General features: G+C 54.2%; 1 protein-coding gene across 4 annotated transcripts in view; it reads left to right on the top strand.

Annotated features, from left to right (window-relative positions):
* The first annotated feature begins 437 nt into the window (after positions 1 to 437).
* The window catches only part of NRG2 (neuregulin 2), a 161,062-nt gene continuing 135,667 nt past the window's right edge, over positions 438 to 25,832 (top strand). For all 4 annotated transcript variants that reach the window (XM_058034544.1, XM_058034543.1, XM_058034546.1 and 1 more), the window contains exon 1: positions 438 to 884. In XM_058034544.1, the coding sequence (XP_057890527.1) occupies positions 461 to 884 (424 nt within the window). In that variant the 5' untranslated portion in view covers positions 438 to 460. The remainder of the gene's footprint in view (positions 885 to 25,832) is intronic.

Below are 25,832 nucleotides of genomic sequence, written 5' to 3'. Positions count from 1 at the left end.
AAGGGGGGCTCTGCGAGCGCCGGGGGGCTGCCGAGGGGCCGCCTCCATGGCCGGGCGGAGGGAGCGCGATCTGCCTCCATCCCCGAGGACCCCAGGGACGTGGGGATCCCCTCCGCAGCGGGCATCCCCGTGGGGAGTCCCCCGGCAGGGAATCACCTTTCCGGGGGGGTGCGGGGTCAGCATCCCGGGGGCAGGGGCGGCTTTGGAGCATCCCGCCTCCTCCCCGCGCCGCGCCGCGCCACTGCCTGTGCCGGTGCCGTGCCGGTGCCGTGCCCTGCCGTGCCGCTCCGTGCCGGTGCCGTGCCGCCCCGCGCCGTGCCGTGCCGTGCCGTGCCGTGCCGCCCCGCGTCGCGCCGCTCCGCTCCGCCCCGCCGCGCCCGCCGCGCCGCAGCCCCGCAGCCCGGCCCCGCAGCCCGGCCGCCGCCGCAGGGCCGGCGGGCAGCGAGCGGCAGCCGGCGGCATGAGGCGCGACCCGGCGCCCGGCTTCTCCATGCTGCTCTTCGGCGTCTCCCTCGCCTGCTACTCGCCCAGCCTCAAGTCGGTGCAGGACCAGGCGTACACGGCGGCGGTGGTGCTGGAGGGCAAGGTGCAGTCCGTGGGCCCCCCCGCCGGCGGCAATGACAGCCGCGGCGCCGGGCCCGCCGGGGGTGTCCTGGTCAAGGTGCTCGACCTGTGGCCCCTCAACAGCGGGGGGCTGCAGCGGGAGCAGCTCATCAGCGTGGGCTCCAAGGCGCCCTGCTTCAAAGTGAAGCGCAACCACCGCTACATCTTCTTCCTGGAGCCCACCGAGGAGCCGCTCGTCTTCCGCACCGCCTTCGCTCCGCTCGACACCAGCGGCAAGAACCTCAAGCGGGACGTGGCGCGGATCCTCTGCGCCGACTGCGGTACGGGCCGCGCCGCGGCGGCGGGGGGCGGCGGGGGGCGATGGCGGAGCGGCGCCGGGGGGCGATGGCGGAGCGGCGCCGGGGAGCGCTGGCCCGCGTCCCGGGCAGCCGCGGGGCGACAGGTCCGCACCGCTCGGACCTGCGGGGGACAGGTGCCCGGCGATCGGCTCCCCACTTCAGCCCCGGTGGGCCCCGGGAGCCGCGCCTGCACCGGGGGAGAGGCGATGCGATGCGATGCGATGCGATGCGATGCGATGCGATGCGATGCATACGATACGATGCGCTCCGCGCGGCCCGGCCGCCGCAGCCGCGCTGCCCCCAGCCCCCGGGCCCGGGGCTCCTCGCTCGCCCCGCTCACGGTCCCGCAGCCCCGGGCCGGCCCCGCGCCAGCAGCGCAGCCCCGGGCCCGGTGCGGAGAGTGCCCGCAGCCCGCGGCCGCCCGGTGATGCCGTTCAGGAGCCCCCGCTCTGAGCGCGGTCCCGGTGCTCTCCCCTCGGGGGTCTCGGCTGTTTTAGCCCTGCCGGGAGAGCTCCCGGCCTGCGGGGGCTCCGGTGGCTCCGGCCGCGACCCCCGCCCCGGGCGCGCTCCCCGCTGCGGAGGGGCCGGGCCCGGGATGCGGGGCTGGGACAGGGGCAGCGCTCCAGGTGCGCCCTAAGAGCCGGGAAGTTTTGCTTCTTCCAAAATAACGGCCTCGCGGGGGGGAAGTTGGTTTTTCTTTTGTTCGCTCCGCGCATTTCGGTGTCTCCGATCGCGGCTCTCGTGCGGTGGCTGGTGCTGTTCTTCCAGCACCTCTGGAAACGCGGTTATGAAATGACTTCAGCGGGAAGCGCCCGCCGGAGCGTCCCTGCTTTTGTTCCTGGGTTTTCCTCGCTGTCCTCTGGCAGGTGAACACCTGCGAAGGGCTGGGCGGTGGGGAACGGGCGAGGACAATGCCTGCATTTTCCCAGGGTTTGGATCCGAGCTGACAAAAATGCACGGCTGGCCCTTCATCCAGCCTGAATGCTGGATACTGTGTCACAAAATCTGGAGAAGGATGGTGTTAACCCGGAGAGCTCTGAGCGCCGTGCCCTCAGCAGGGGTTTGGATTCCTCGTGTTTGCTGTGTTACGAGGATACACAGGGTGTAGCTCCAGGGAATCCAGGCAACCCACTCAATGTCAGTACACTGCATCCTCATCAGGCTAATTGGCCTTTTGCCTCATTAAAAGCAAGGTACTTTGTCAAGTTATACTTAGCCCTGTAATGACCATATGTGTTCTGCTCCGTGGTGGGTGTTGTTGTGGTATTAACTGGTGTTTCTGGGGCAAATACTCTGCCTTTTGGGACTGCTGACCCCACATTGTGAAAGCCAGACCTGTCTCTTTTTTTAGTTATCCAAAAGATAAATTTAGAAGCTTGCGTTTCCTGGGAGAAAGGTGGAACCTTGCATATCATAATAATGTTGTTGAGGAAAATGGGCTAGAACTGTGTGCAAGAAAACTAATTTGGGAGACACTAATTTCATGTGCATCTGTATATGGGCCATCGTGGACAGAGAGGATTTAGTGAAAGAGCTGTGGTAGAGACGAGAGGAAAGTAAATGGGGGAATTTCTCAGGACTGTGGTCTCGCTGTCAGGGGAAAACACAGCAAAAGGTATGTGACTTTTATTGTTTTTAATTTATTTTTTAAATCAAAAAGGATTCTGAACCTGTGCATCTCTGAGCAGCAGGGTTTGGCTTGGAGGGGAATGAGGCTGCTCCGTGGCATCCTGGCTCAGGCCCAAAGCGTTAATGTGTGGGCTGATGTAACAACAAGTTAAGGGTTGTCATTCTGTCGTGACACCTCCTTGGAGCTGATGCTTTTGTTTCTGTGTGGCTCTGACAGGCTCATTCGGCTTCCCTGGCTGAGGGACACTGCAGATTGGTGGGAGCCTCGTCTCAGCAGAGCTCGATGGCAGATTCCAAAGGAAAAATAAAAGCTGGTGGTGGGGAAATGTCATAGCCGTGGTTTGGTTTGGTGATGAAGATGAAATGGGAGCCTCAGCTTGCTGAACTGGTGGTTCCCTGAGCACTTCATGCTCTTGGTCCAGCTGGGAGGTTACACCTACTTCTGAAGGTGACTTTCCTGGCAGGAAAGTCTGATTTGTAGCACCCGAGCTGCTGGGAAGGTGTGGGAACTGGGAACCGATGGTTTGCCTTCCTGGTCTGTGGTTTGTGCTGGGAGGGGAGATCCAAAAGGGTGCAGGGGTATTGCTGCTCATGGGGGTGATGAGAACTCCAGAGCTGGCAGGGGGTGAGGGGCACTCTGAGGGACAGCTGGGCTGCAGCTGTGTCAGGGATGTTACAGAGCTGGGGGACACATGCTGGGGTCACTTTGGAGCAGGAAGGGAGAACTCTGTGGCTCTGATCGCTCCAATCCCCCCACTCCCAAAGATGGAGGCCTCGTAGGACCATCTTCTCCCTGTTTTGGCTCTGTGCCTGGGTCTGTTTTCCAGTGATTCATCCCCTTCTCACTGGCTGAGATGCTGTGTGTCTCCTGCTCTTGCTGCGTGCCGAGGTCTGGGATGAGATGCAGGACCAGACCTGAGATGGGAGCATCCCTGTCCCTCTCCAAGGAGCAGCCTCTGCTGTTTGCACATCTCACTTGGAGGAGAGAAAGTGGGTGCTGAGACTCTGCACAGGACCCAAACCCTCTCTGAGCAGAGCCAGGAGGACTGAGGTGAGAGCAGGCTGGCCTGGGGTGTGGGGACAGAGCAGGAATGCCAGTCTGAGTGCCTGCTGTGTGGGGTCTGAGCTGGGCTGCTTCTTGTGTGCCCCTGAGCAGGGGCACACAAGATCCAGGGAGGCGATTCTCACTTTGGCCATCTCACTGCTGGGCAGGCTCTGAAGGCTGGAACTTCCCCACCTGCAGACCCCAGAGGGTGCAGCCTCTGCAGCTCTGCCCAGCCATGGTTTTCATCCCTCTGGCACACAGGGAGCAGCTGCTCCTGGGGCCTGGCATCCTGCAGGTCTCACCACCCACTTGTCCATCTTGAAACCTCTCTTGCACTGGGAGTATTATTGGGGTATTTTTTTCATGCTGTTATATAACGATTCCTGTTATTGCTTCTCCTCCTGTCTCTTTTCTTTGTATCTTCTAGCTCCTTAATTTTGGATGGTCTCATATCTCCTTTGTGCCTACACACACAGATCAAGGAGGAGGAAATAGGTGCAAGGCACGGTGGTGGCTCTCACTGGTGAAGGAGCTGGTGGCATTATCCCCACTGGAACAACTCCTGATCTGAATCCACAAAGGGGCTTGTGGCCCTCATCCTCCTGCTCTTTAGGGGTGCCTTGTGTCAGCATCTCCTTCCCACTCTGCCTGAGTCCCCTCTACCTGTGTGAAACATTTATGTGCAAATATTTTGCACACGGGAGAGTGGGGATTTAACCTGCCCAGTCTCTCTTCTTTCACAGAGGAACAAATGTCTCCCTGCCTCCATATGCAGTGAGTTGCAAAGCAGCTTTAATTAAAGCTTGTACGTCTCCTGAAGCACCTCACCGAAAACGCCTGCCACTCGCCTGTAGGATTAGCTAGCTTAGCCTGGGCAGGTAATCTGGTGGTGGCAGATCCCTGGGAGGATTTGCAGGCAGAGGACCTGTTGTTGTAGCTGGTACTTCTTGTGAGATGAGGTATTTATTTTATTTCATTTCTAGTTCAAAGGTGTCTTGGTCCCAGCGTGAATCAGGAAGGTGCTGGGGCTGTGGCATTGGCCTCAGTGGGCACATAATGCTGGGAGCTGTTTATCCTGGAGCCAGGTTGGTTGGAGCTGGCCTGTGAGGGGAGGAGGGAGGCCGGATTTTGAAGTGCCCGCTGGAAAATACAGCCCTCTGGATTACAGTGTAGGTGTTGCTGCCTGAAATAGCACTGGCAACTTTGGACCAGCAGCTCATGCAAAAATATCCCTCCTCACTATCCTGCAGATCATTGGAAGGCAGGCAGGCACAGGGGAGGGATGTGGGTGGGCTCCAGCCGCTGGTGATGGTACTCTGCCTTCATCCCAGGACAGCTGTGGAGCACAGAGCAGTAAAGCTGGATTATCTCACACACCACCTTGCTAATTAGAGCTGTCTGAAGCTGTTTCTCACCACCTTCAGAAAATCACACTTCTTTGGGTTTGCAGAAGAGCAAAAACTTGCTTCCTTCTTGGCTTGAGTTCCTGCAGATGGGGAATGGTCACTGTGCTGCAGACAGCTGTGACCTCTCACAAGGGTGGCACAGTTCTGGGTGCTCTCTTAAATCCTCTCATACAGGATTTGGTCTGGAGTGGACCTGGAGGACCTGGCTGGGTCCTCGTGGCCAGGTCAGCTCCTTGTCTCCCAGATGAGCCAGCCAGGAACTGGCAGCTGGAACTTTGCTCTGCCAATGCTGCAGGTCCAAGTGACTTCAGTGGTGCCTGACACAACAGAGCTTTTCCCCTCCCAGACATGTGCCATGTGTGGAGCAAAGCCTGGCTAGCTTCTCAGTCCCCCTTTCAGAAATGTTTGACTAAATAAAGCATCTCCCCAAGGATCTCCATGAGTAAGACGAGACTAAAACAGCTCCTGAGTGATCCCAGCAGTGCTGATTTCTCTATCTGGGGCTGCTCCATGTCCAGCCCAGGCCTCAGCTTCTGCTTGGTGGCTCTTTGTGCTCCTCCAGCTGACAGCCCTTAGAGATGGGCCCTGAGGCAGAACGCCCTTTCTAAATCACAGGCGACACCTTGACTTGAGTTTGGATCTGGATCAGAAACTGGTGCATGCTTGGGAGCACAGAGGCAATAAACTGCAGCCCAGGCAAAAAGGGAGCCATGCTCTGCCACAGCTGAGCTCCCTGCTTCGTTTGGGCTGTGTGAGATGCACCATGGGCACCAGGGCCTGGAGCCTTCACTTGGCACACCCCAAAGTGCCACAAGGGATGGGTTTTGGTGCCGTGCTGCTGGGCTGAGGGTGCCTCTCCCAGCAGGCTGGAGAGGTGCTTGTGACACGCCTCCTATGCAGAGCAGCTGCTGCTTTGCCAGGTTTGGGGCACTGCATGCTGCTGCTGGAGCCACCTCATCTCCACTCCCCTCCCGAGTCAATGTGTGACGCTGCTGAGTGGAAATGAGGGCTGGGCTGGCCCTGGCACGGCACCTGGGTTCCTGCAGGTCAGCTGTGCTGGGCCAGGGCAGGTGAGGGTGCAGGTGCAGGGAGAAGCACGGAGCTGAGTGATGCCCTTGGGCAGGAGCAGCTCCAGGACACCGATCATGGGGGCAGCAGGCTCGGGAGGCTGCGAGCCCGTGGGCGACTCCGGTCGTCTGAGGAGTTGTCACTGCAGAGGAGCCTGGTGACAAAGTGCTGGGAGGTGAGGAAGAGCCTCCGCTGAGCCGGGGGCTCCAGGGCTGTCTGGCAGCTCCTGTTGGTGCTCCTGTGCCCGGTGTGAGCCTGGTGTGAGCCTGGTCAGTGCTGTCGGCGCTGCTGGGAGCTGGGCTGGGGGCAGCAGAGCTGTCAGCACACCCTGCCCCTCCCTGCTGCTCAGAGGAGGCTGCCAGGATGTGAGTTCACCCCTCTCCAAGTGCTGCACCGCCCTGTGGTGCCCAAACTGTGCTGTTTGAAGGCAAAGGCTGTGCCCTGCTGCCCAGTGAGGTCTCTCTGTGCTCTGGGCTGCTCTGTCTAGTGCAGATGGCTGTCACAGACATCTTTTATGAAAAATCCTTTCCTGAGGATTTTTCCTCCTGAGAAGCCTCAGGAACAAAATGTAAACAATGGTTATCTGCTGCTGCGGAATGCAACAGGTAAATCTGTAATTAGTCTCATGCAGTTGTTTCTAATTAATGGCCAATCACAGTCAGCTGGCTCAGACTCTCTATCGAAGCTACAAGCCTTTGTTATCATTCCTTCTTTTCTATCCTTGGCTAGCCTTCTGAGGAAATCTTTTCTTCTATTTTTTTAGTATAGCTTTAACATAATATATATCATAAAATAATAAATCAAGCTTTCTGAAACATGGAGTCAGATCCTCGTCTCTTCCCTCATCCTCGGAACCCCGTGAACACGGTCACAGATGGCAGAGGATGCCTGTCCTGTCCTGTCCTGTCCTGTCCTGTCCTGTCCTGTCCTCTGTGGGGCTCAGTGGATGTGTGCAATGAGGGGAGGCTCTGGAGGAAATTCATCTCCCTGCAAACTCTGGCAGCCTGGCATCTGTTTTCCTGCTGAATTGGGTGTGCAGCAATGGAACCCCAGCGCCTCCCAGCACTCAGACCTCAGGAGAGGTCTGCCAACTGCCCAAAATTTGGGGCTAGAGTACTGAGCCTGCGAAGATAGGCTAGAGATCAAAAGGAAGATGAATCACCTTGCTGCTCTTTCTCTGCTCAATGACCGTGCTCCAAGAGCTTGGCTGCTGCAGCTTGGGGCTGGGCTGTGTGCTGCAAAGGCTGGGCTGAATGGGCAGGAAAAACTGCTCTTGTTGAATCCCCATGGTCCAGCTCTGCTCTGCATAAGACCCTGACCAGTCTGGAAGATGGAAAATATAAGGTACCCCAGAAGACTGGTCCTAGAGGGGAGCACATGGTTTGCATCTTGAATGTTGTAGCTCAGGGACAAGGTTCTTCTGCCCACAGCAACTCTCTCTGGCCTGGACAGTCCTTGGGTTCCCTTTGTTGCAGTTGGTGGCCACAGTGGCTCTCTCTGGTCCCCCCCTGCCCCACACCCAATGCCTGCAGCAGGACCGTGCCTTCCCTCCCTGTGTTCCTGTCACTGTGGGCTGGCCTCAGGAGGGCAACTGAGTTCATCCCTGCAGGCTGTAGCATGTGTTCTGGTTTTGCAGGAATAACACCTCATCTTTGGTGACCTCCTGGGGCAGAGCTGGCTGCTGCTGTCTCTGTGCACAGCTCCTCTCTGTGGTGGGACACACGTGCCTGATGAGCAGGGATGTGTCACACTTGTGACAGAGCCCTCAGCTCCCACCCTGCTGCCCCCTTCCTCTCTGTCCCTGTCCTTCGCCCTCCTGATGAAGGTGAGAGCTCTGGGAAAGCCTCCCAGTGGGCTCAGGGGCTGGAAATGAGCCTGTAGGATCTGCGGGTGAGAGCAGAGCCTCGGGGCTGATGGAAAGCAGATCTTGGATGTGATGGTTTTCTAGGGCAGGTCTAGATGGGCAGTGCTGTGCCTGATGGCTTGTGGAAAGGCTGAGGAGGATGGGAATGCTTTGCAGAGCCTGTGGAAGGACACACTGTGCTACTTAGTGGCAGAGCTAGGCAGGTCCTGCCAGCGTGGGGTCGGAAGGCAGGTATTTGCATTCATTATCATCAATCACTGCTCCTCCACTCTCTCTAATGGCTCAGTAATGACCAAACGCTGCTCAGGAGCCTCTCGGTGGTCTCAGGGCAGGCAGATGGCTTGGCAGGAGGGTAGGGACAGGAATTAGGTCTGATTTCTGGGCTGCCTCAAAGCTGGCAGCAATGCAGGAGCCCTGGCTGCTGCCCTGGCCCAGCCTGTCCCTGCTGGACCCTGCTCCTTCTGGTTGGGATGGGCAGCCTGGGACAGCCCAAGGGGACACCAGCACCAGGCACAGCCTCTGCTGCCAGCCCGAGGCACTGGGATGTGGCCTTGCCATCACACAGAGCTGTGTGGGTGTGTGATTAGCAAAACGCTCATTAGCCCTGGGAGTGTGACAGGGAGCAGGAGCCACGGGTCAGGATGCCTTGCTTGGGGGTTGGATCTTCCACAGGGGTCCATGGGATGGTGGTAACTGCAAGGGGAGGAGAGAGTGCTCCTCACCCTCTAGGTGCTCCCCTCCCACTCCTTCAGTCTTCTTCAGCTGCCCTTCCATGTGTTGTGGTGCAGAGGAGAAAAGGAGTGTGGTTGTGTTTGGCTGAGTCTCCCATGGCTGCTCTCAGCCTTCAGCCAGGCTGGCCCTGCTGGGAGTCCAGCTGAAGCCACCAGCACCCCTGGGAACATCCTCTGCCAGTGGGGTCTCAGCCACCTTCTCCCTGTGTGAAGGATCTGTCTCCCCATCCTGGCTGCCAGGCTGGCTCAGCCCCAGCCCTGGACTCCATGGGAGCTGCCTGGGTAGGCTGGTGGGACTTGGGGAACATCAGGGATTCCTCTCATGGGGTGATGGAACACTCACTGCCTGATGAGGCTGGTGGGACCTGGGGAACATCAGGGATTCCTCTCATGGGGTGATGGAACACTCACTGCCTGCCTGGGCTGGTGGGACCTGGGGAACATCAGGGATTCCTCTCATGGAGTGATGGAACACTCACTGCCTGATGAGGCTGGTGGGACCTGGGGAACATCAGGGATTCCTCTCATGGGGTGATGGAACACTCACTGCCTGCCTGGGCTGGTGGGACCTGGGGAACATCAGGGACTCCTCTCATGGAGTGATGGAACACTCACTGCCTGATGAGGCTGGTGGGACCTGGGGAACATCAGGGACTGTCCTCATGGGGTGATGGAACACTCACTGCCTGCCTGGGCCAGAATGAAGCAGAAATTTCTGTCCTTGGGGGACCTGGCACGGACAGCTTTGAGAAGAGCTGGAAACCCTTTCTTACAGCACTGGAGAGCCTGAATCCCACAGATACATCCCCAAATATGCAGAGCTGAGGCAGCAAGAAGGAGCTGGAGGAGTTTCCCTGCCAGGTCCTTCCTGCAGCTCCTGGCTTGCCTTGGCACTCTGTGTGTGCATGCAGAGTGTGTGCATCACCATTCCAGCAGCAACACTCAGCCCTGCTGATGGGCAAACATCAAATGAGCTCCATCCCCCAGTGATGCCCTGACCTTGAGTGCTCCCAGAAGATGCCGTGCTGTCAGAAATGGGGTTGCAGCTGGGGTGGAGGTCTGGGGTGCACCAGGATTGCTTTTCTCTGGTACTTTCTGCCCAGGGTGGTGATTTAAGCTGGTTCTCCTGGTGTGGGGGACACCAGAGGCTGGATGGCTGGTGGTTTGTAGGGTGGCTGTCATCGTTCCTTGGACATTCAGGCACAACAACAGCTGCAAGTTCTGGAAAATGCTGCAGAACCCACAGGCCAGCTGATGCCTAAATAGGATTACAGGGTACAGGGAAGGAGGGGAAAACCCAGTAGGGGTCAGGTATTCGGGTGGATTTGGGAGGCTCAGATGCAGCTGAGATTCTGGAGAAGGCCTTGAGGGTTTTGAACACTGAGCAGGATATAGCAGTAGATGTAGGATGGTTTGGATGGGAATTAGGATTTTTTCTATACAAGAACTGGGGTGCTGATGGGAGGCAGCAGGCAGGGGGCCACCCAAAGGTCCTCTTGCACCCAGAGCCTCACTGCAGGTGCTGTGGGGCACTGAGGGGAAGGATCAGGGGATCTCTGAGGCCATGCCTGCATGAACAGCACGGCTGGGGTGCAGCTGCTGATTCTGCAGCTCCCCAAATACCTCAATGCCAGAAGGGATGGGCTGCACTGGGTGAGGCACTGCCCATGCTGGTGTTAGCCCCAGGAGAGGTGTGCTGTGACCAGGAATTGCTCTGATCTCCATCACGTGGACCAGGAGAAGGAGCTTTGTGGCCCATTCCAGCGTGGGGATGTTCTGGGTGGGGGCTGCTCTCAGGGCAGGGTGCTCCTCACTCCCTGCAGCCAGGGCTGTTTGTGTGGCTTGGTGCTCTGGAGGGAACCAAGGCAGGCAAGGGGAATGTGCTTGAGACTTGGTTCAGGTCCCACCTGTGCCACTGATCGCAGGGAATCTCCTCAGCATCCCCACGCTGTGGTTCCCTGCCTGACAAGCAGGAGGGATGCTGCTTTGCACGCTCTTCTAGGGAGCAGGCAGAAACTGCTGATGTGCTGGGTTCCCAACAGTGTGTCAGCCCCAGAAATCACCAGAAATGGAAACAAACCCGTCCCCTCCCTCCAGCACCGTCCATGGCCCGGGGTGCAGGGCTGTCCCAGCTATGAAGGAAGCAGATCCTGCAGGGGCTCTCTGTGCTCTTGAGGGCATCTGAGCTGGTATTTGGGGTTGGAGGCCTCTCCTTGTTCCTGAAAAGGGTCTGCAAGAGACCCGTAAAGCATCACCAGCAGAGTGCTGTCTCTCCTTGGGTGGCCACCTCATTTCCCAGCCAAGCTCAGCTCCCAGCAGAGGTGTCAGATCCACAAGGACAGAAACTGCTGGTGCCCAGCCCTGCCTCTGATGTGCAGCAGCACTCTCCATCTGTGTGGGGGGAGCTGTGACGTGTGAGGAGCCGATTCCTGTCAGTCCATTCCTGGTGACATGCAGGCTCCTGGCAGCCAGGCTGTTCTCCTGGTGCTCAGCACAAGCTGGGAGTGCCCATGGCAAGCAGGGATCCCCGAGGGCACTCGAGGCTGTGTGATGGTGTGCAGAGAGGATTCCCCAGGCTGCTGGAGGGCTGAGAGCTCTGTGCTGCTCTCTGTGGTGAGGCAGGCTGCTCTGCTGGTGCCTGAGAACTTCTGTAGCTGCTGCATGGAGCTGAGACATCAGGGTGTGTTTTGTGGCTTGAAATGACCCTCAGAGCTGCCAGCAGGACCCATTCCCCAGTCCGGTGGGGTACCACATGTCAGCGTCACTTGGCAGGTGTGCAAAAACACCAATTACTTGTTTTGGAAACATTAAAAGTTTAATAGTAATAAAATGGCTATTAAAATAGTAATACAATTACAGTAATAATAATTTGGGCAATTTGAATTAGGATAATATGAGACAATAAAAGCAAAGAGTTATGGACAGTCTGGGTACCATTTTCTGGGCAGCACAAGCCTGAAAAAGGACACACGTTAACAGAGGATTAACTCTTAAAAACAACAGCCTGTGGCATATTCATACACCTCATACATGATGCATAAATTCCATTCAAACACAGGATTCCGTCTGGTCATCATCAACTTCTTCCTCTGAATCCTAACAGTGCCTTTGAGGCAGGAAGAAGTTTGTTTCTTCTGATAAGAGGGCAATAAATTCTTTTTCTCTGAAAGATTCAGGTGTCCTGTGGCTGCTATCTCACTGCCAGTCCTTTCTTTAAAAAAAGTATCCTACATAGCATCGTTTCTATTTTAACAATTTTTATAACCTGAAACTATATTTAACACAGTACTTAAGAGAATTAACACAGCATTACTTTCTAACACAACACATATAAAATTCATTTTAATATTTGGGAATGCCAAGCATAAAATACATGCATTTTTCACACAGGGGATCCAGACCCATCCAGGCAGGGTTTCCTTCAGCAGGCTCTGCCCAGGGAGAGCACAGACAATGCACTGTCTGCCTTTGCTGAGGCAGCAAATCCCTCCTGCCTGGGGCTGCAGACGGCTCCAGGCCTCCCCTCCCTTGCCAGGCACTGCAGGCTGGATCCCCTCCTGCTCTGTGGCGTCAGGGCAGGGGCAGGGAGCCCTGAGCTGTCACACAGGACAGCACAGTGTGAGGAAGCAGAGGGAATCCTGCCTGCAGTGAGATACACCTGTGGGGAAAAGAGCTGAGCGTGCCAAGAACACACATGATGTCACCGCAGCCAGACAGGTAACGGGATAAAATCACTGCAGGAAGGAGGCAACGGATGTTTCTTTGAGCAAGGAGAGGAAATGCCTTCCTGTGGTGAAGTGTGATGGGCAATGAGACCAGCAAATGTCATTTTTAGGTGTTAAAGCATCCAGGAGAGGAGCTGGTAACTCCCAAATCATAAATACATGGAGAAGGGCAGATGGGCACACTGGAAGGTGCACTGGGAAGCTGTGACCTTTTGAAGCCTTCCTGCTGGGATGGTGGCTGTGGTTTTCCCTCCCTGGCTGATGCTGACACCTGCCTGTTGTCCATGCTGGATGCTGGATGATGCCAGCAGAAGCTCCTGGGGCTGGAGGTGGCTCCTCAAGCCATGGTGGCAGCCAGCTCTGAGCTGGAGAGAAGGGCCTGGTGCTCTCCTCTGCTCTGGGGGCTGGGGAGGTGTGTGCTGGGTGTGCTCTGGTGTAGGGTGGCTGGTCGGGGTCTCTGCTGCTCAGAGTGACCCCAAGATGTGTTAGAAAGTCTCTTTTCCTGGTCCAGCAGTCAAAGAAGGAGTCAGAGCCCTTCATTTCTCAGTCTCAAGGTTGTTTATTGTATCTTATCTATAAAAAATTTTCTCCTGCCCTGCTGAGGTCCATCCAGCAGGACAGTTCCAGGCACTCTGCCTGCCCCAGGGCGGTGTTATGTCTTTATACTAAAAACTACCTGTACAATGTTTACAATAACTTCCCAATACCCATCACCTATGTTAGACAGTGAGCTTCTACTCTAAACCATCTAAAAGTGCCAACATCACAGCAGAAGATGGAGGCCAAGAAGAAGAAGGAGAAAGGCTGGACACATCCAGATTCCTCCATCTTGCCCCCTGAACCCCCATACCAAAAACCCTAAAATCTACTCTTCCACTCCATGATAAATTCACTATCATTCTACCTAAACTGTTGTGGCTTGCTGATCTTCATATAAGGTCGGTAATTTGCTCCATGGGTCACAATGAAACCCACAGGTTTTTTTGGGCTCTGTGCCAGGGTCCCTGAGCCCCCTGGCAGGGTCCTGGCCATCCTGGACAGCCAGAGGGATGTCCTGGGTCCTGACAGTGGCACCTTAAGGAGAGGTCACTCAGTCCCTGCCCCTGCACAGATGCCTGCAGGCCCTGTGGGCCCTCCTTGCGGCAAGAGGGATGCTGAGGCCTCGTGGGCAGAGCTGATCTCCAGCTGGGATATTTCCTTATGTTGCACAAGATTTACTGAAAGCCTCGTGTGAACCTGCTGGGAGGGGGTGCATGGATGAGTTCCTTTTCCCATCATCTCCTCTGTAACTCAGTGGCCTTTCCCAGCATTTGGCCTTTGGGGAATTTCCCACCCCTCAGGCCGTGTCCCAGAGCCAGGAGAGCAGGACCAGCCCTGGGCAGGCAACCCAGCCCTTGGTGCTTCACTTGTGGGGTGAAATTGAACCTAACCTGGAGCACAGCTCAGCTGAGCCCTGCCCAGGCTCTGACTGTGGCCCAAGGAGGCTGCAGGGCCCAAGGTGTCTCATTCTCCATTCCAGGATGCAGAGGGTCAGTCCAGGGCCTTTCCAGAGATCCCAGCTGTGTGGGCAGAGCTGGAACTGGAGCTCCTGTGGGCTGGGGGTGTGAGGAGCAGGTTCAGCCATGTCTCACTCTGCCAGCTCTGCTGTCACCAGGGGCAAAGCCTGGGCCATGGCACAGCCCAGGCACGGCACAGCCCAGGCATGGAACAGTCCAGGCATGGAACAGCTCCAGGGATGGCACAGGCCAGCCATGGCACACCTGCAGCCATGGCACAGGCCAGCCATGGCACACCTGCAGCCAGGCTGGAGGAGGGATGGGTGGTCAGGGGATTGGGCAGTGCCTGCATGGGATGACCATGCACTGGGCATCTCCAGCTAAAAACTAAATTGTACCAGGTGTGTTGTGCTCCCAGGAGAGTTATCAGATCAGTGTGGAGCCTGTGGAACACAGATCCATGTCCCTGGGGCAGAAAGCTGCCCAGCAGTGGGGCCTGGAGGTTTGGAGATGTTTGCTGTAGCAAGCACACACCTGCCAGCAAGTGAGGCTGGGAATAGGATTTTATTTTATCTGGAGCAGTTTTATGCTGGGCTGAACTCATCTTCTGTTGGAGAGGGGGGAAACAGGAGAAAGGGGGGTCATCCTTTAGCTGCCGCACTTGAGGGAGACCCTCCTCCTTGAAATCTTATTTTCATGGATTATATTCTTCAAAATAATGAGGGTTTTTCTCCTTCTCTCTGTAACGGGTGACACGGGAAACCCTTCTGCAAGGAAGTAAATTCTGCCTGTCACGGTGGCTTTCATTTGGCAGTGTTGAATTTCCTTCCATGCTGCTGTTGTCTTTCTCTTTTCCCCCTTCTCTCCCGCCCACACACTCTCTTTTCCATCGTACATCCTCAGCTTTCAGAATGATAATTGCAGCTGAGTGAAGAAAACCCTAACGTGTTTTGAAGGATGGCTTCAGTGCCTTTTTCTGCAGTGTTCTCTGAGTCCGCACCCTGTTTGAGAACTGAAGGTGTTTCAATGACCTTTTTTTCCATTTAGACCTATTTTTTGAGGATATTTCCTGCAAGTTCCTGGAAAGCTCTTTCTTTCCTTTTCCAAAAGCAACTGTGTGAGCTGTGGGGGCTCAGCTAGGAGAAAAGGAGGCTCAGGTTTGCTCTCTGCAATTCTCTGACAGGCGGGGTGGAGCTTGGGGGGATCGGGTTGGTCTCTTCTCCCAGGTAACAAGCAGCTTAAGATGTGCCATGGGAGGTTTCAATTGGATATTGGGGAGAATTTCTTCACTAAAAGGATGGTCAGGCATTGAAACTGGCTGCTCAGGACAGTGGTGGAGTCACCATCCTTGGAAATGTTGAAAAAATGTGTAGATGTGGCACTTGGGGACGTGGTTTAGTGGTGAACATGGTGGTGCTGTGTAGGGGGATACAGTGTGGGTAAATGAAGGTGGTATAGAATGTAATCTTATCCCCCAAAGAGTTGCAGCTGCACCAATTACTAAAGATTAGGAGCAGGCCTGATGTTAACAGGCCACACCTGTAGCCAATAAGAACAGTGGTATAAAAGAGTGGATTGGTGAAATCTGGAGTCAGAGGATGGTTACTGCAAGAGTCAAGAACAGTCAGTGCTTAGAGGAGATGACTGTGAGAAACATTGAGGAGGTACGGAACCCTGGTGATATGGAACCCTTCCAATGTAATGATAAGAGAACTCTTCATATATAAGACAACAGTGCTGGGTTAAGAGTTGAACTTTCTGATCTTGGAGCTCTTTTCCAATCACAGCAATTCTGTGATTCCACTCATGGTGGGATTGCAAGCACAGTGATGCCTCTGCCAATGCACCACGTCCTGGGACAAGCAGGACAGAGGAGCCCAGCCTAGAGCTGCTGCTCAGAGCTCTGTGAGCGGCTGCTGCACCAAGGGGGATTGTGCACAGGGGCTGTGCCTTGCTGACCACTATTGCCAGCCTGTGAGCTGTTCCCCAGGTGTTCCTTTGGCCCAAGCCCTGGGCCACAGGCTGTGTTGTGGCCAGAGCAGCCCTTCCCAGCACACTGGATGTGCTTTGGAGAGCTGCCAGACCAGCAAACCCACACTGGCTGTGGCCATCCTGCACTCACAGCTGAGTCTGGCTTGGCAAAAGGTCCTCAGAGAGGAGCTGGGGAGGGAGAAGTGGCCGGGGAGAGGCCATGCCAGGCAGGTGGCTGTGGTGTCAGGGCATGAAGGCTGCCCTCCCCTGCCACTGACCCTGCTGTGCCTCGGCTGCTGCAGTGGGAGCTCCCTGGGGCTGCTGGCAGATGTAGCACTGTGGCTGCTGCCTGGGCTTTGCATCCCTCTCAGTGGAGATCAGAGTCCTTGGAGAAGCCTTCAGAGTCTCATCAGTGTCACTGTGCTGGTAGCTGAGACAGCTCTGTGCTCCAGGGCGAGACGTGCTCAAAGGCAGAAATACCCTGGGGCAACCTGGGGAACAGAAGCCACCATCAACTGCAGCTGTAGGGTGTCGGGTGACCTTTTTTCTCCCCTGAGCAATCTTGCTGGGGGGCAGTGGAGGCCCCTTGATGCTGAGATGCTGCACTGAGGCACCCAGCAGCGTGTTCTGTGTGTCAGGAGCTGCCTGCAGCGTGCGCGGGTGTGCATGGCAGGGAAATGAGGCAGCTTTGCCACAACCCGTTCCCAAACCTTTCCTAGCTCCACCTGGCTGCTTACCCAGCCAGCAGAGGCAAGGCAACCGTGCCTCCTGCCCATGGGTATGGGGATCTTTCCCTCCCCTCCCCCTGCAATCAGATGCTTGCAGAGCAGAGCTCGCACTCCATCAGCCGTGGGTGTCTATAAAAAGCCTCCCTGGGGTTGCGATTGGGTGGGTTGGCTGTGCCACGTGGCTCCTCGTAAGGCCCGTGTTGCTGAGCAAGTGGCATTCCACTTATTTTTGGCATTAATAGTCTTTAGTTAATACATAAATTCAGCTTAAATTCTGGATGGAGGATAAATCCCAAGTGGAGGCTGTGCTAATAAGACGACAGACGCTCCGGGGAGCCTGGGATGCTGTCAGCCTGTGAGATCCAGAGCAGCAGCAGCACCAAGGCCTGAAAAGTTACCACCAGTTCTCTGACTCAATTACACAAGGGTTAGGCAGGTGTCTGAGGTTTTAGCTCACCAGAGGTGAAAAAAAACTCACTTTAACTGCTGGAGCTGAACTCATTATAGCAAATCCCCCTGTGAGATCCCCCCATCCCACCTGCCATGTGGAGGGAAGGAGTCAAAGCCTCAGTTCAGGTCTGGCCACTGCAGAACACCCTCATCTCTGCAGTGTCCTCACAGGCACACCTAGCCTGAGCTCCTCTGCTCTGCCTCACTCTTGCTGACCCCCTGTCAGTCCTCCCAGGCACTCCCTACGTGCTGGTGCATCCCAGGGGAACTTCAGCCCAGATCTGGGGGTGTTGAGGGCTGCACCCCAATGGCTGTGTCCTTCCAGAGTCACACATGTGCACCCCAATGGCTGTGTCCTTGTCCTTCCAGAGACACACATCTGTGTCCCAATGGCTGTGTCCTTCTGGAGTCACACATCTGTGTCCCAATGGCTGTGTCTTTCCAGAGTCACACATCTGCACCCCAATGGCTGTGTCCTTCCAGAGTCACACATCTGCACCCCAATGGCTGTGTCCTTCCAGAGTCACACATCTGCACCCCAATGGCTGTGTCCTTCCAGAGTCACACATCTGTGTCCCAATGGCTGTGTCCCTGTCCTTCCAGAGTCACACATCTGCACCCCAATGGCTGTGTCCTTCCAGAGTCACACATCTGCACCCCAATGGCTGTGTCCTTCCAGAGTCACACATCTGCATCCCAATGGCTGTGTCCTTCCAGAGTCACACATCTGCATCCCAATGGCTGTGTCCCTGTCCTTCCAGAGTCACACATCTGTGTCCCAATGGCTGTGTCCTTCCAGAGTCACACACCTGCGTCCCAATGGCTGTGTCCCTGTCCTTCCAGAGTCACAAATCTGTGTCCCAATGGTTGTGTCCTTCTGGAGTTACACATCTGTGTCCCAATGGCTGTGTCCTTGTCCTTCCAGAGTCACACACCCCTGTGAGAACCTGGCAGGGAAAACCATGGCCAAGCCATGCAGAGTGTGGGACCTCGGAGCTCTGACCTTGGGCTCTGCTCCATGGCTTGGTGCTGTCCCCTGAAGCAGGGTCTGGAGGTGCCAGCAGGCTGTCCCAGAGTTTTGAGGCATTGTGCTCCTCAGGGCTGTGCAAATGTGGCAGGATGGAGGGTCCCAAGCCTGTATTCACCATACCCATGATGGTTTTGAGAGTTAAGGCTGGAGCTGAGTTGTGTCCCTGCCCCAGCAGGCCTTGCTCAGCAGCACCAGTACCTGGTGCCTTGCTCACCATCCTGCTGCCCACCACACCTGCCCAGGGGGCTGCTGATGGCACTGCAGCCCAGCAGGGGAACAAACCCCTCCTCATATCCTTCCCATGACCATGCTGGAGCTGTTTTGTGCCTGTGTCAGACTGACAGGCCAAGAGGGAGATGCTCACTCCCATCTCCAGCTGCCTCCTGAGCTTCTCCCCACTTTTATCTGACTGCTGTGAGATGAAATCCAAAATACTTTCCATGCTTTTTGAGAAATGCCCTTGTGAAGAAGCAGGTTTCCAGGAACCTTTCCAAGGGGGGGTGCTGCATTGATGGTCTGCCAGCCTGCCCCACTCCTTCCCTGCCCTGTCCCTTCCCTCAGAGTTGGGGTGCAGGGTGTATGCCACTCTCAAGGAGAGGTGTCCAGGTGACTGAGCCACAAACCCCATGGCTAAGGGGTGGGTTGCCAACTCCTGAAAGGGTCCTCATTGTGTTTTCATGAATTTCAATTCTTACCAGAGCTGAAAAGGGAAGTTATCCAGGTATAGAAGAACACCAGTTGGTCCCAGTCTCTCCTTCCTCACCTTGTGCATGAGGTCAGCCCCTACATGTGTAACTCTTTAACCCCTTTCAAGGAAGAAAAGAATTTAAAGAAATTTTCCAGCCTCAGATCTGGGGAACTTCAGGTTTCATTTGCAGTCAGGACTGATGTTCCAGCACTAGCCTCATAAAATGGGGGGAGTCAGAGGGAATTCCTTTCCCCATGTTCCTCACTGTGGATTTCCATCTCACCCTGCTTCTTTAATCTGCAGTTTCCATCTGAAGGAATGACAAGGGAAAGCTCAGTTGTTTTGTTTTTGGGGACAAGGGTTTGCAGCCACATTGTTTTCCCATATTTTTGGCTCAGGGGAGGTGGGGCTCATTTCAAAGCCTGTGTGTTGTAGCTGGGAAAGCCCTGGCTGGTGGCACTGGTGGTTACCCCCGATTCGCAACACGAGGGGGTGAAGTCCCAGCTGCAGCCTCTGGGCAAGGTGTAACAGCCAGGAGGCTCTGTGCAGAGCTGTAGGTGGATGCAGCTATTCCTCTCCTCTCCTCTCTTCCCCCACATCTGTGTTCCCATCTGGGACCTGCCTTGGGGACGCATCACACTGCAGTGGAAGCTGCAGCATGAGCTGATGCGGGGGCGGCCCTGGGATGCTCCTCTCTTGGAGCAGGGGCCTCAGGGAAGTGTGTGTGTGTGTGTGTGTCCCTGTGCTTGTGCCAGAGGCTTCCTTTGGAGCCAGAAATGATCAGTGCTGGGGGGGTGGGAGGGAGGAATCCCAGCATCTTCCTACCCGCTCGCCGGCAAATCGACTCTGAGGATTGGTGGTTGCTAGGCACAGGGCTGGCCAATGGGGGCACAGTGGTCCAGGCACGGCCGGGACATCCTGGCTGGGGCTGGCACCCGTGTCCCGAGAGGACAAACCGTGGCAAGGGACAGCAAGGCACAGGAGGGAGCATTTGGCATGCAGGGTGAGTCCAGGCTGAGCAGAGCTGCGGGGTTTTGTGCCTTGGTTTCTTCCCTTCACGCACTCCCATCCCTGCTGCCTTCTGGCCCCTTTTAGTCTGAAGCCTCCATCACTACCCTGTGTATCCTGAGCTCTGGGGAGGGTGAGAGTCCTCCCCACCCCTCTGCTCTGCCCCAGAGAGAGCTGACAGCGAGGTGGCTCTCACCTGGAGAAGCCCAACAACAACTCTCTCAATAAACCACTCAATGAGGCAGAATAAAGAGAGTACCTAGTGAGTAAATAAAACATCCCTCCAGATGCTGGCACCCACATTTGTGCAGCATCAGACAGACTCTGGGCAGATTTCTCCCACTTCTCAGAGCAGATCCAAGCCACGGAAGGAAGCTCTCCCTTTTGGTCATTCATTATATAATTTCCTTCCAAGAAAACAACTGTCAAGGGTGTTCTCACAAGGACTCCTTGCTGCACTGTTAAAAACAGGCAGGGCCACACAGGTGGTTCATCTGCTGTGCTGGAGTGGGAGCTGCCATGGGCTGGAGCTTTTCCCACGGGTGAGGGACGTGTGTGGCACAGCCCAGCCTGGCATGTGCTCAGTACACCCAGCACAGCCTGGGCATGGGTGTACTCAGCTCATAGGTGCACCATAACTCCTCAAGGCACACTGGTCTCGTGCTCATCATCAATGCACTCCAGTGGCTGAAGCACTCCTGAAATGTGGGATGCCTTGTGACAAAGGCTGGAGAGGAATCTTGAACAAGGAGTGACAGCACAAAGGGCAGTTGGGATGGGGCAGGAGACAAGCCAAGGATGGGAAAATAGCTGATAACTTCGGGAGAGAGTGGCCTCTGTGACCACTCCCAGCTCGTGATGGGTTTGGATTAGCCCTGGAATCAGGGCAGGGATGTGGGGAGAGGCACAGGCAGGGCAGCCAGTCCTGCTCTGCCTTTGCTCTGTCACTATCCCTGCTCCGTGGGGCTGCACTAATCCCCGCCAGGAAAAGCAGGAGGGAGCTGTGCTTTGATGGAGACAAGGAACGGTTTAGAGGGAATTAGAAGGGATTTGTGTTGGTGGAAGAAAACACAGTAAGCGTGGCTGGCCTGGCCTGGGTCAGGGCACTGGGCTGTGTAGGGGGCCGGCCCTGAGGAGCTGCTGTGATGGCAAGGGGGCTTCTCAACAGAGTTCTCCTTAAAACCACTCTTCCCAGAGGTGTACGACTGCTCATGAATCTTAATTATCTTGTAGAAGTTTTATGGTGACTGGAAGAAGCTTGAGAGGATGAGCAAGCAAAGCTCATCCCATCTGGAGATGAGTGAAAATGTCCCAGCATTTACTTAGCATCTTTTCTGCGTGCTTGAAATTCACCTCCCAGCTTTAGGCTGTCCATCTCTCACTTCTGCACTGTTTTGAGCTAGCTACAAGAAGAAGCCAAAAATGTCTGTTTGCAGGTCTCCCTGAAGGCTTCTCCCAGTTAAACCTTGGTTCCAGTTAGACCATGGACTGGTTGCTGTGGGTGAAAAAGCTGACGGTCCGTTGCTCCCCGGTGCAGCATTGTCCCTCCTGGCTGGCTGCATGTGATGGGGCAGGATGTGGGATGGACAGACTGCAATCCACCATCCTGGGAGCCTGCAGGGGCTCACGGGCATCCTCTGTTCCCCTTGGCTCGCCTGCACAGGAGGCAGGGGCGCTGCTGATCCCGAGCGCTCCGGTTGCTGATGGCCATGGAGAGCATCCTGCTGGCCCCGCAGCTCCTGCTGTGGCTGCACCAGCAGCTGGGCCGAGTTGTTGGAGCAGCTTCACTTCACAGCTCAGAGAACGCCAGGACATGGCAGTGTCTGGAAAAACACGGGCAGGCTGCTCCTGAGGATCGGGACCGGGGTGGGCGGGAGCTGAGAGCAGCTCAGCATCGCAGCTGCCCCCGGGCTGCTGCGCACACCACTGGCACCTTCAGAGCTCCCAGCCTGTCAGGGAGACCTGTCCGAGCTCCCCCAGGGGTCTGGCAGGACTTGCTCACTCAGAAATCACAGGCTGGTCCTGGCAAGCAGGGATGTAGGAGGCAGCTGGACGATTTTTCTTTTTTTCTTTTTTTCTTTTTTTCTTTTTTTCTTTTTTTCTTTTTTTCTTTTTTTTCTTTTTTTCTTTTTTTTCTTTTTTTCTTTTTTTCTTTTTTCTTTTTTTCTTTTTTTCTTTTTTTCTTTTTTCTTTTTTCTTTTTTTCTTTTTTCTTTTTTTCTTTTTTCTTTTTTTCTTTTTTTCTTTTTTTTCTTTTTTCTTTTTTTCTTTTTTTTTAATGAGATGCTCTTTTGTGTCTGTATTTAGATGTTTATTAGTTTTTATTTATTGCATTTTAATTTTAATTTATTTATTTTATTTATTTTAATTTTATTTATTAGTTTTTATTTATTTTATTCTATATAATATATATAATTTATTATATATATAATATATAATATATAATATATAATATATAATATATAATATATAATATATAATATATAATATATTATATATTATATATTATATATAATATATTATATATTATATATTATATATTATATATAGTATATATAATATACTATATATAATATATAATATATTATATATTATATATAATTATATATTAAATTATATATATTATATATAGAACTGTGGGTTCTACAGTCTTTTATTCTAATAAACTAAAAATGGAGATGTGTTTTATAAATGAGAATTTTTAAAGGATAAATTGTTTCATTAAGAAATGATGCTTAAATTATTTTTATTTTTAACTGAATAATTAACTATTTGTGGTTTGTAAGTGGTCTGGGCTTGCACCCCAATGTTGTGGTGCAGGGCAGGGTCTGGGCGGTGTCCCAGTGCTGGACAGAGCTGCACTGCTGAGTGTTCCTCCTGCATTGAAAGGGATGGAGAGGGGCAGGAGCTGCCATCAGGGGCCAACCCTGCTGTCCCCAGGGGGGTCTGCAGTGACAAGGTGCTTGGAGGTGGCCCTGTGCTCTGCTCTGAGCATGAGGAATGTCCCTGCTCTGCTCTTCAGGCAGTATCTTTGGGAAGAGATGGCAGGACAGGAAGGAAGAGAATAAAGGACAGCACATGTGAGGAAGCAGCAGAGAGAGAGGTGCAGAAAGCTGGTGGAGATGTGGTGGGGGTAGACAAGGGAACCCAATGATTAAAATGATTTCCCCTGATTCTGCAGAAGGGTCAGAACCCTGGTGTGGCTCTCCTCCAGGTCACGAAGCCAAGGCTCCTTTGGAGGAGGCGCAGTCCTGGGATGCTCCTGGGCATCGTATTTGACAGCCCAGGGGTCTCTGCTTCCCTGAGCAGCCTCCTTGAGCACTTGTGTCCAGCCCAGAGCTGTGACAGAGCTCCAAGGTGACAGAGTGATTTGTCAGTGGCCCTGTCAGATGCTGAGGCCTCGTTCCACTGAGAAGGGATTTTAGGCTGTGACATGCACTGAGATTCCCATTTAGCTGCCAGCTCCAGCTGGCTGCTGCTTTCCTGCTGCTGGAGAATAGGGTGAGGGATGGACTGACCTGTGTTTTATTGGATCTACCTAATTTTTAATGATTTATTTGCTGCAGAGAAAACAAACTGGGGCAGGAATTGGGCTGCTCAGATAGACACTTGTTTTTTATTGCAGACTGGGCCTGCTGGGGTTCCCTGTGCTTCAGGATGATGGGGAAAACTTGGCTCTCCTGTCCCACTGGGTGCTGAGCATGACTTGCTGTGGCTTATCACAAAATCCCTCAGCTGCATTGCTGTGGGATTGCTCTCTGGCACACACACATCTGTGCAACAGGACCACTGAAACAGGGCTACCTGCAGAAAAGGTCCTGAACAGTGACCAGGAGTTCTTTCAGCCCAGATAAAACAGTGCCAAGGCTTCTCCAGCACTGTGAGAGTGCAGATGCTCTTATTCCCATGCAGTTCCATTTACTGGTGTTGCTGTGTCTTGGTGTCTAGCTTTCAAGTGATCACAGCTAAGAGCAGCAGCAGGACTGCCCTGAGAGGTGATGGGCACTGGGAAGGAGCAACAGCTCCCAGCACAGGATTCTGGGCTTCCCTTCTGTGAAAGGGCTCTGGAAACCCCAGACTTTGGGTTCTGAGGGTCTTCCCCCTGCCCTCATGCCACAGGGCTGCAGGAGGGTGGGAAGGTGTGGCAGATCAAGGTGCATGGAAGGCTTTCCATGGAATGGCTTCTCTATGGTGAGGACTTCAGAGTCCTTCCCTTCCACAGGGTCTGATGGAGGAAAAGCATCCCTGGGAGGGACCAAGCTCTGCCAACAGGCTCCACAGGAGCGGCCAAGAGAGAGCAGGGTCTAAAGCTGACTTTCGGGTGCTACAAGCTGTGCCCAAGGAGGAGCTGGATCTCCAGCACATCCAGCATGCCCAGAGGAGCTCACAGCTGGAACACGCTGTCCTAGAAAATGGCACACGTTGGTCCCAGAGTCTCCGAGGCTTCGCTCCCGTGCAGTGACATCCAGTCACAGGAAAGTGGGACAGGAGAGACCTGGTGACAGCCCTGACGTGGTGCCAGCTCGGCTGGGAGGAAGTGATGGGTCTGCCAGCTCCTGTTTGTGTGCTGGTCTGAGCCTGGTGTGGGTTTTCCCAATGGAAAAGTCCCCATGGACTTGGAAAACACGGAGGGGAAGCCAAGGTAGAGAGAATGAAGGCCAGGCTCTCAAGATCAGCCAAATGGTTTATTTTTCTATGTTTAAAATTTTTTCATATCCTAGTTAAGGACCAATTAAATTATTAGTGTCACTGTGTCTTAATTAAGGTTAAATAGGCTGTGACTATTGCTAATGGTGGGCCATGATGGTCTCCCAAAGTGAGCTCTATCACCTCTAACCTGCTTGGGCTGGAGCCACCTTGCTGTGGAGGAATAATCTGTCTGAGATGGGATGCTCAGCTGCCACACAACTGCCACTTGGTGTGGGAGGGGTCTCTTGGATTAAAGCCATGCCTGGCAATAATGACACATTGATTTGCACTTGGTTCCAGCAGCCCAGGGGTTGTGGTGAAGATGGGGGCACCGTCCTCGCTCTTATCCCACCCTGAGGTCCTCCCTACTCCCTCTTCCATGTCCTGCTCTTGCTCTGCAAAACAAAACCACCAGGATGCCTTTCAGCTAGAGTAAAACTATACATCCCCAGCACTTTTATCATTAAACTGTTTGAGTTTTATGAATGTGTGGGAAATTGAAGCAGCCCTTCTGCTATTTAGATGGGAATTTCATGCACAGTAATGTTCTTTCCATCACTTTTAGCCCAGCTCTGCTTTGGCAGTGCTGACACCAAGAATCTAACGCTGGATTTTTGGTTTGCCACAGGAAAGGGCTGGGCACAGAACACACAGCTGCCTGCTCTGTGCTCATGCCAGCGCAGACACCATAAATCTATATATTTCAATTATCATAAACAATGCCTTCAGGGAACACTGCTGACACTTTTCCTTCTGAAACTATGCTTTCCACTCTTTGTGCGGTTCCAAGGAATTTCCCATGGGATTGTTTTCCAGGGGAGGCAAAGCCAATGATGGGCAACTAATGTGTTGTCAAGAGCTTGCTGCAGTGTCCAACTGATTTCCCATTCCCCTGCTGTACAAAGAGGCTTTTGCTTGTCTTGATCATGAGAGATATCCCATGCAGGGATGCTGATGAGTGTCTTGGTAAAAGACAGTGCCCAAATAAGCTGTAACAAGAGAGGGTCTGGAGGCCTGAGAGGGCCCTGCCAGAGCAGAGCAGGGCTGCAGCCTCCTGATCCCCACTTTCACCCGGATACATGGAGCCTCCTTAGGCTTTAAGCTGCTGCAGGATGAGGAACCCAGCTCAAAGCCAACTGTATCCTCTTACACAAACACCAGGGCTGGGAATTGCAAGGGATCACGGAGGATTGAGAGTGGCCAACTGAGGGAAGCAGTGAGCTGGGACAGGGACTTGCAGGGACAAGGGGCTGGAGGGAGCTGGAAAGGCAGAGCCTGTTCAAGGGATTTCCCTGGATGCAGTCCTGTGAGAGGCACTGGGGGATTTTGGATAGAATTCAAGAACAGCATGTGTGGCAGTGCTGAAAAGGCACTTGGAGATATGGTTTAGTGGTGAACAGAGT

The sequence above is a fragment of the Melospiza georgiana genome, chromosome 15, assembly GCF_028018845.1.
Source record: "Melospiza georgiana isolate bMelGeo1 chromosome 15, bMelGeo1.pri, whole genome shotgun sequence".
Taxonomy (NCBI): Eukaryota; Metazoa; Chordata; class Aves; order Passeriformes; family Passerellidae; genus Melospiza; species Melospiza georgiana.
This window is presented reverse-complemented; position numbering and strand designations above follow the sequence as displayed.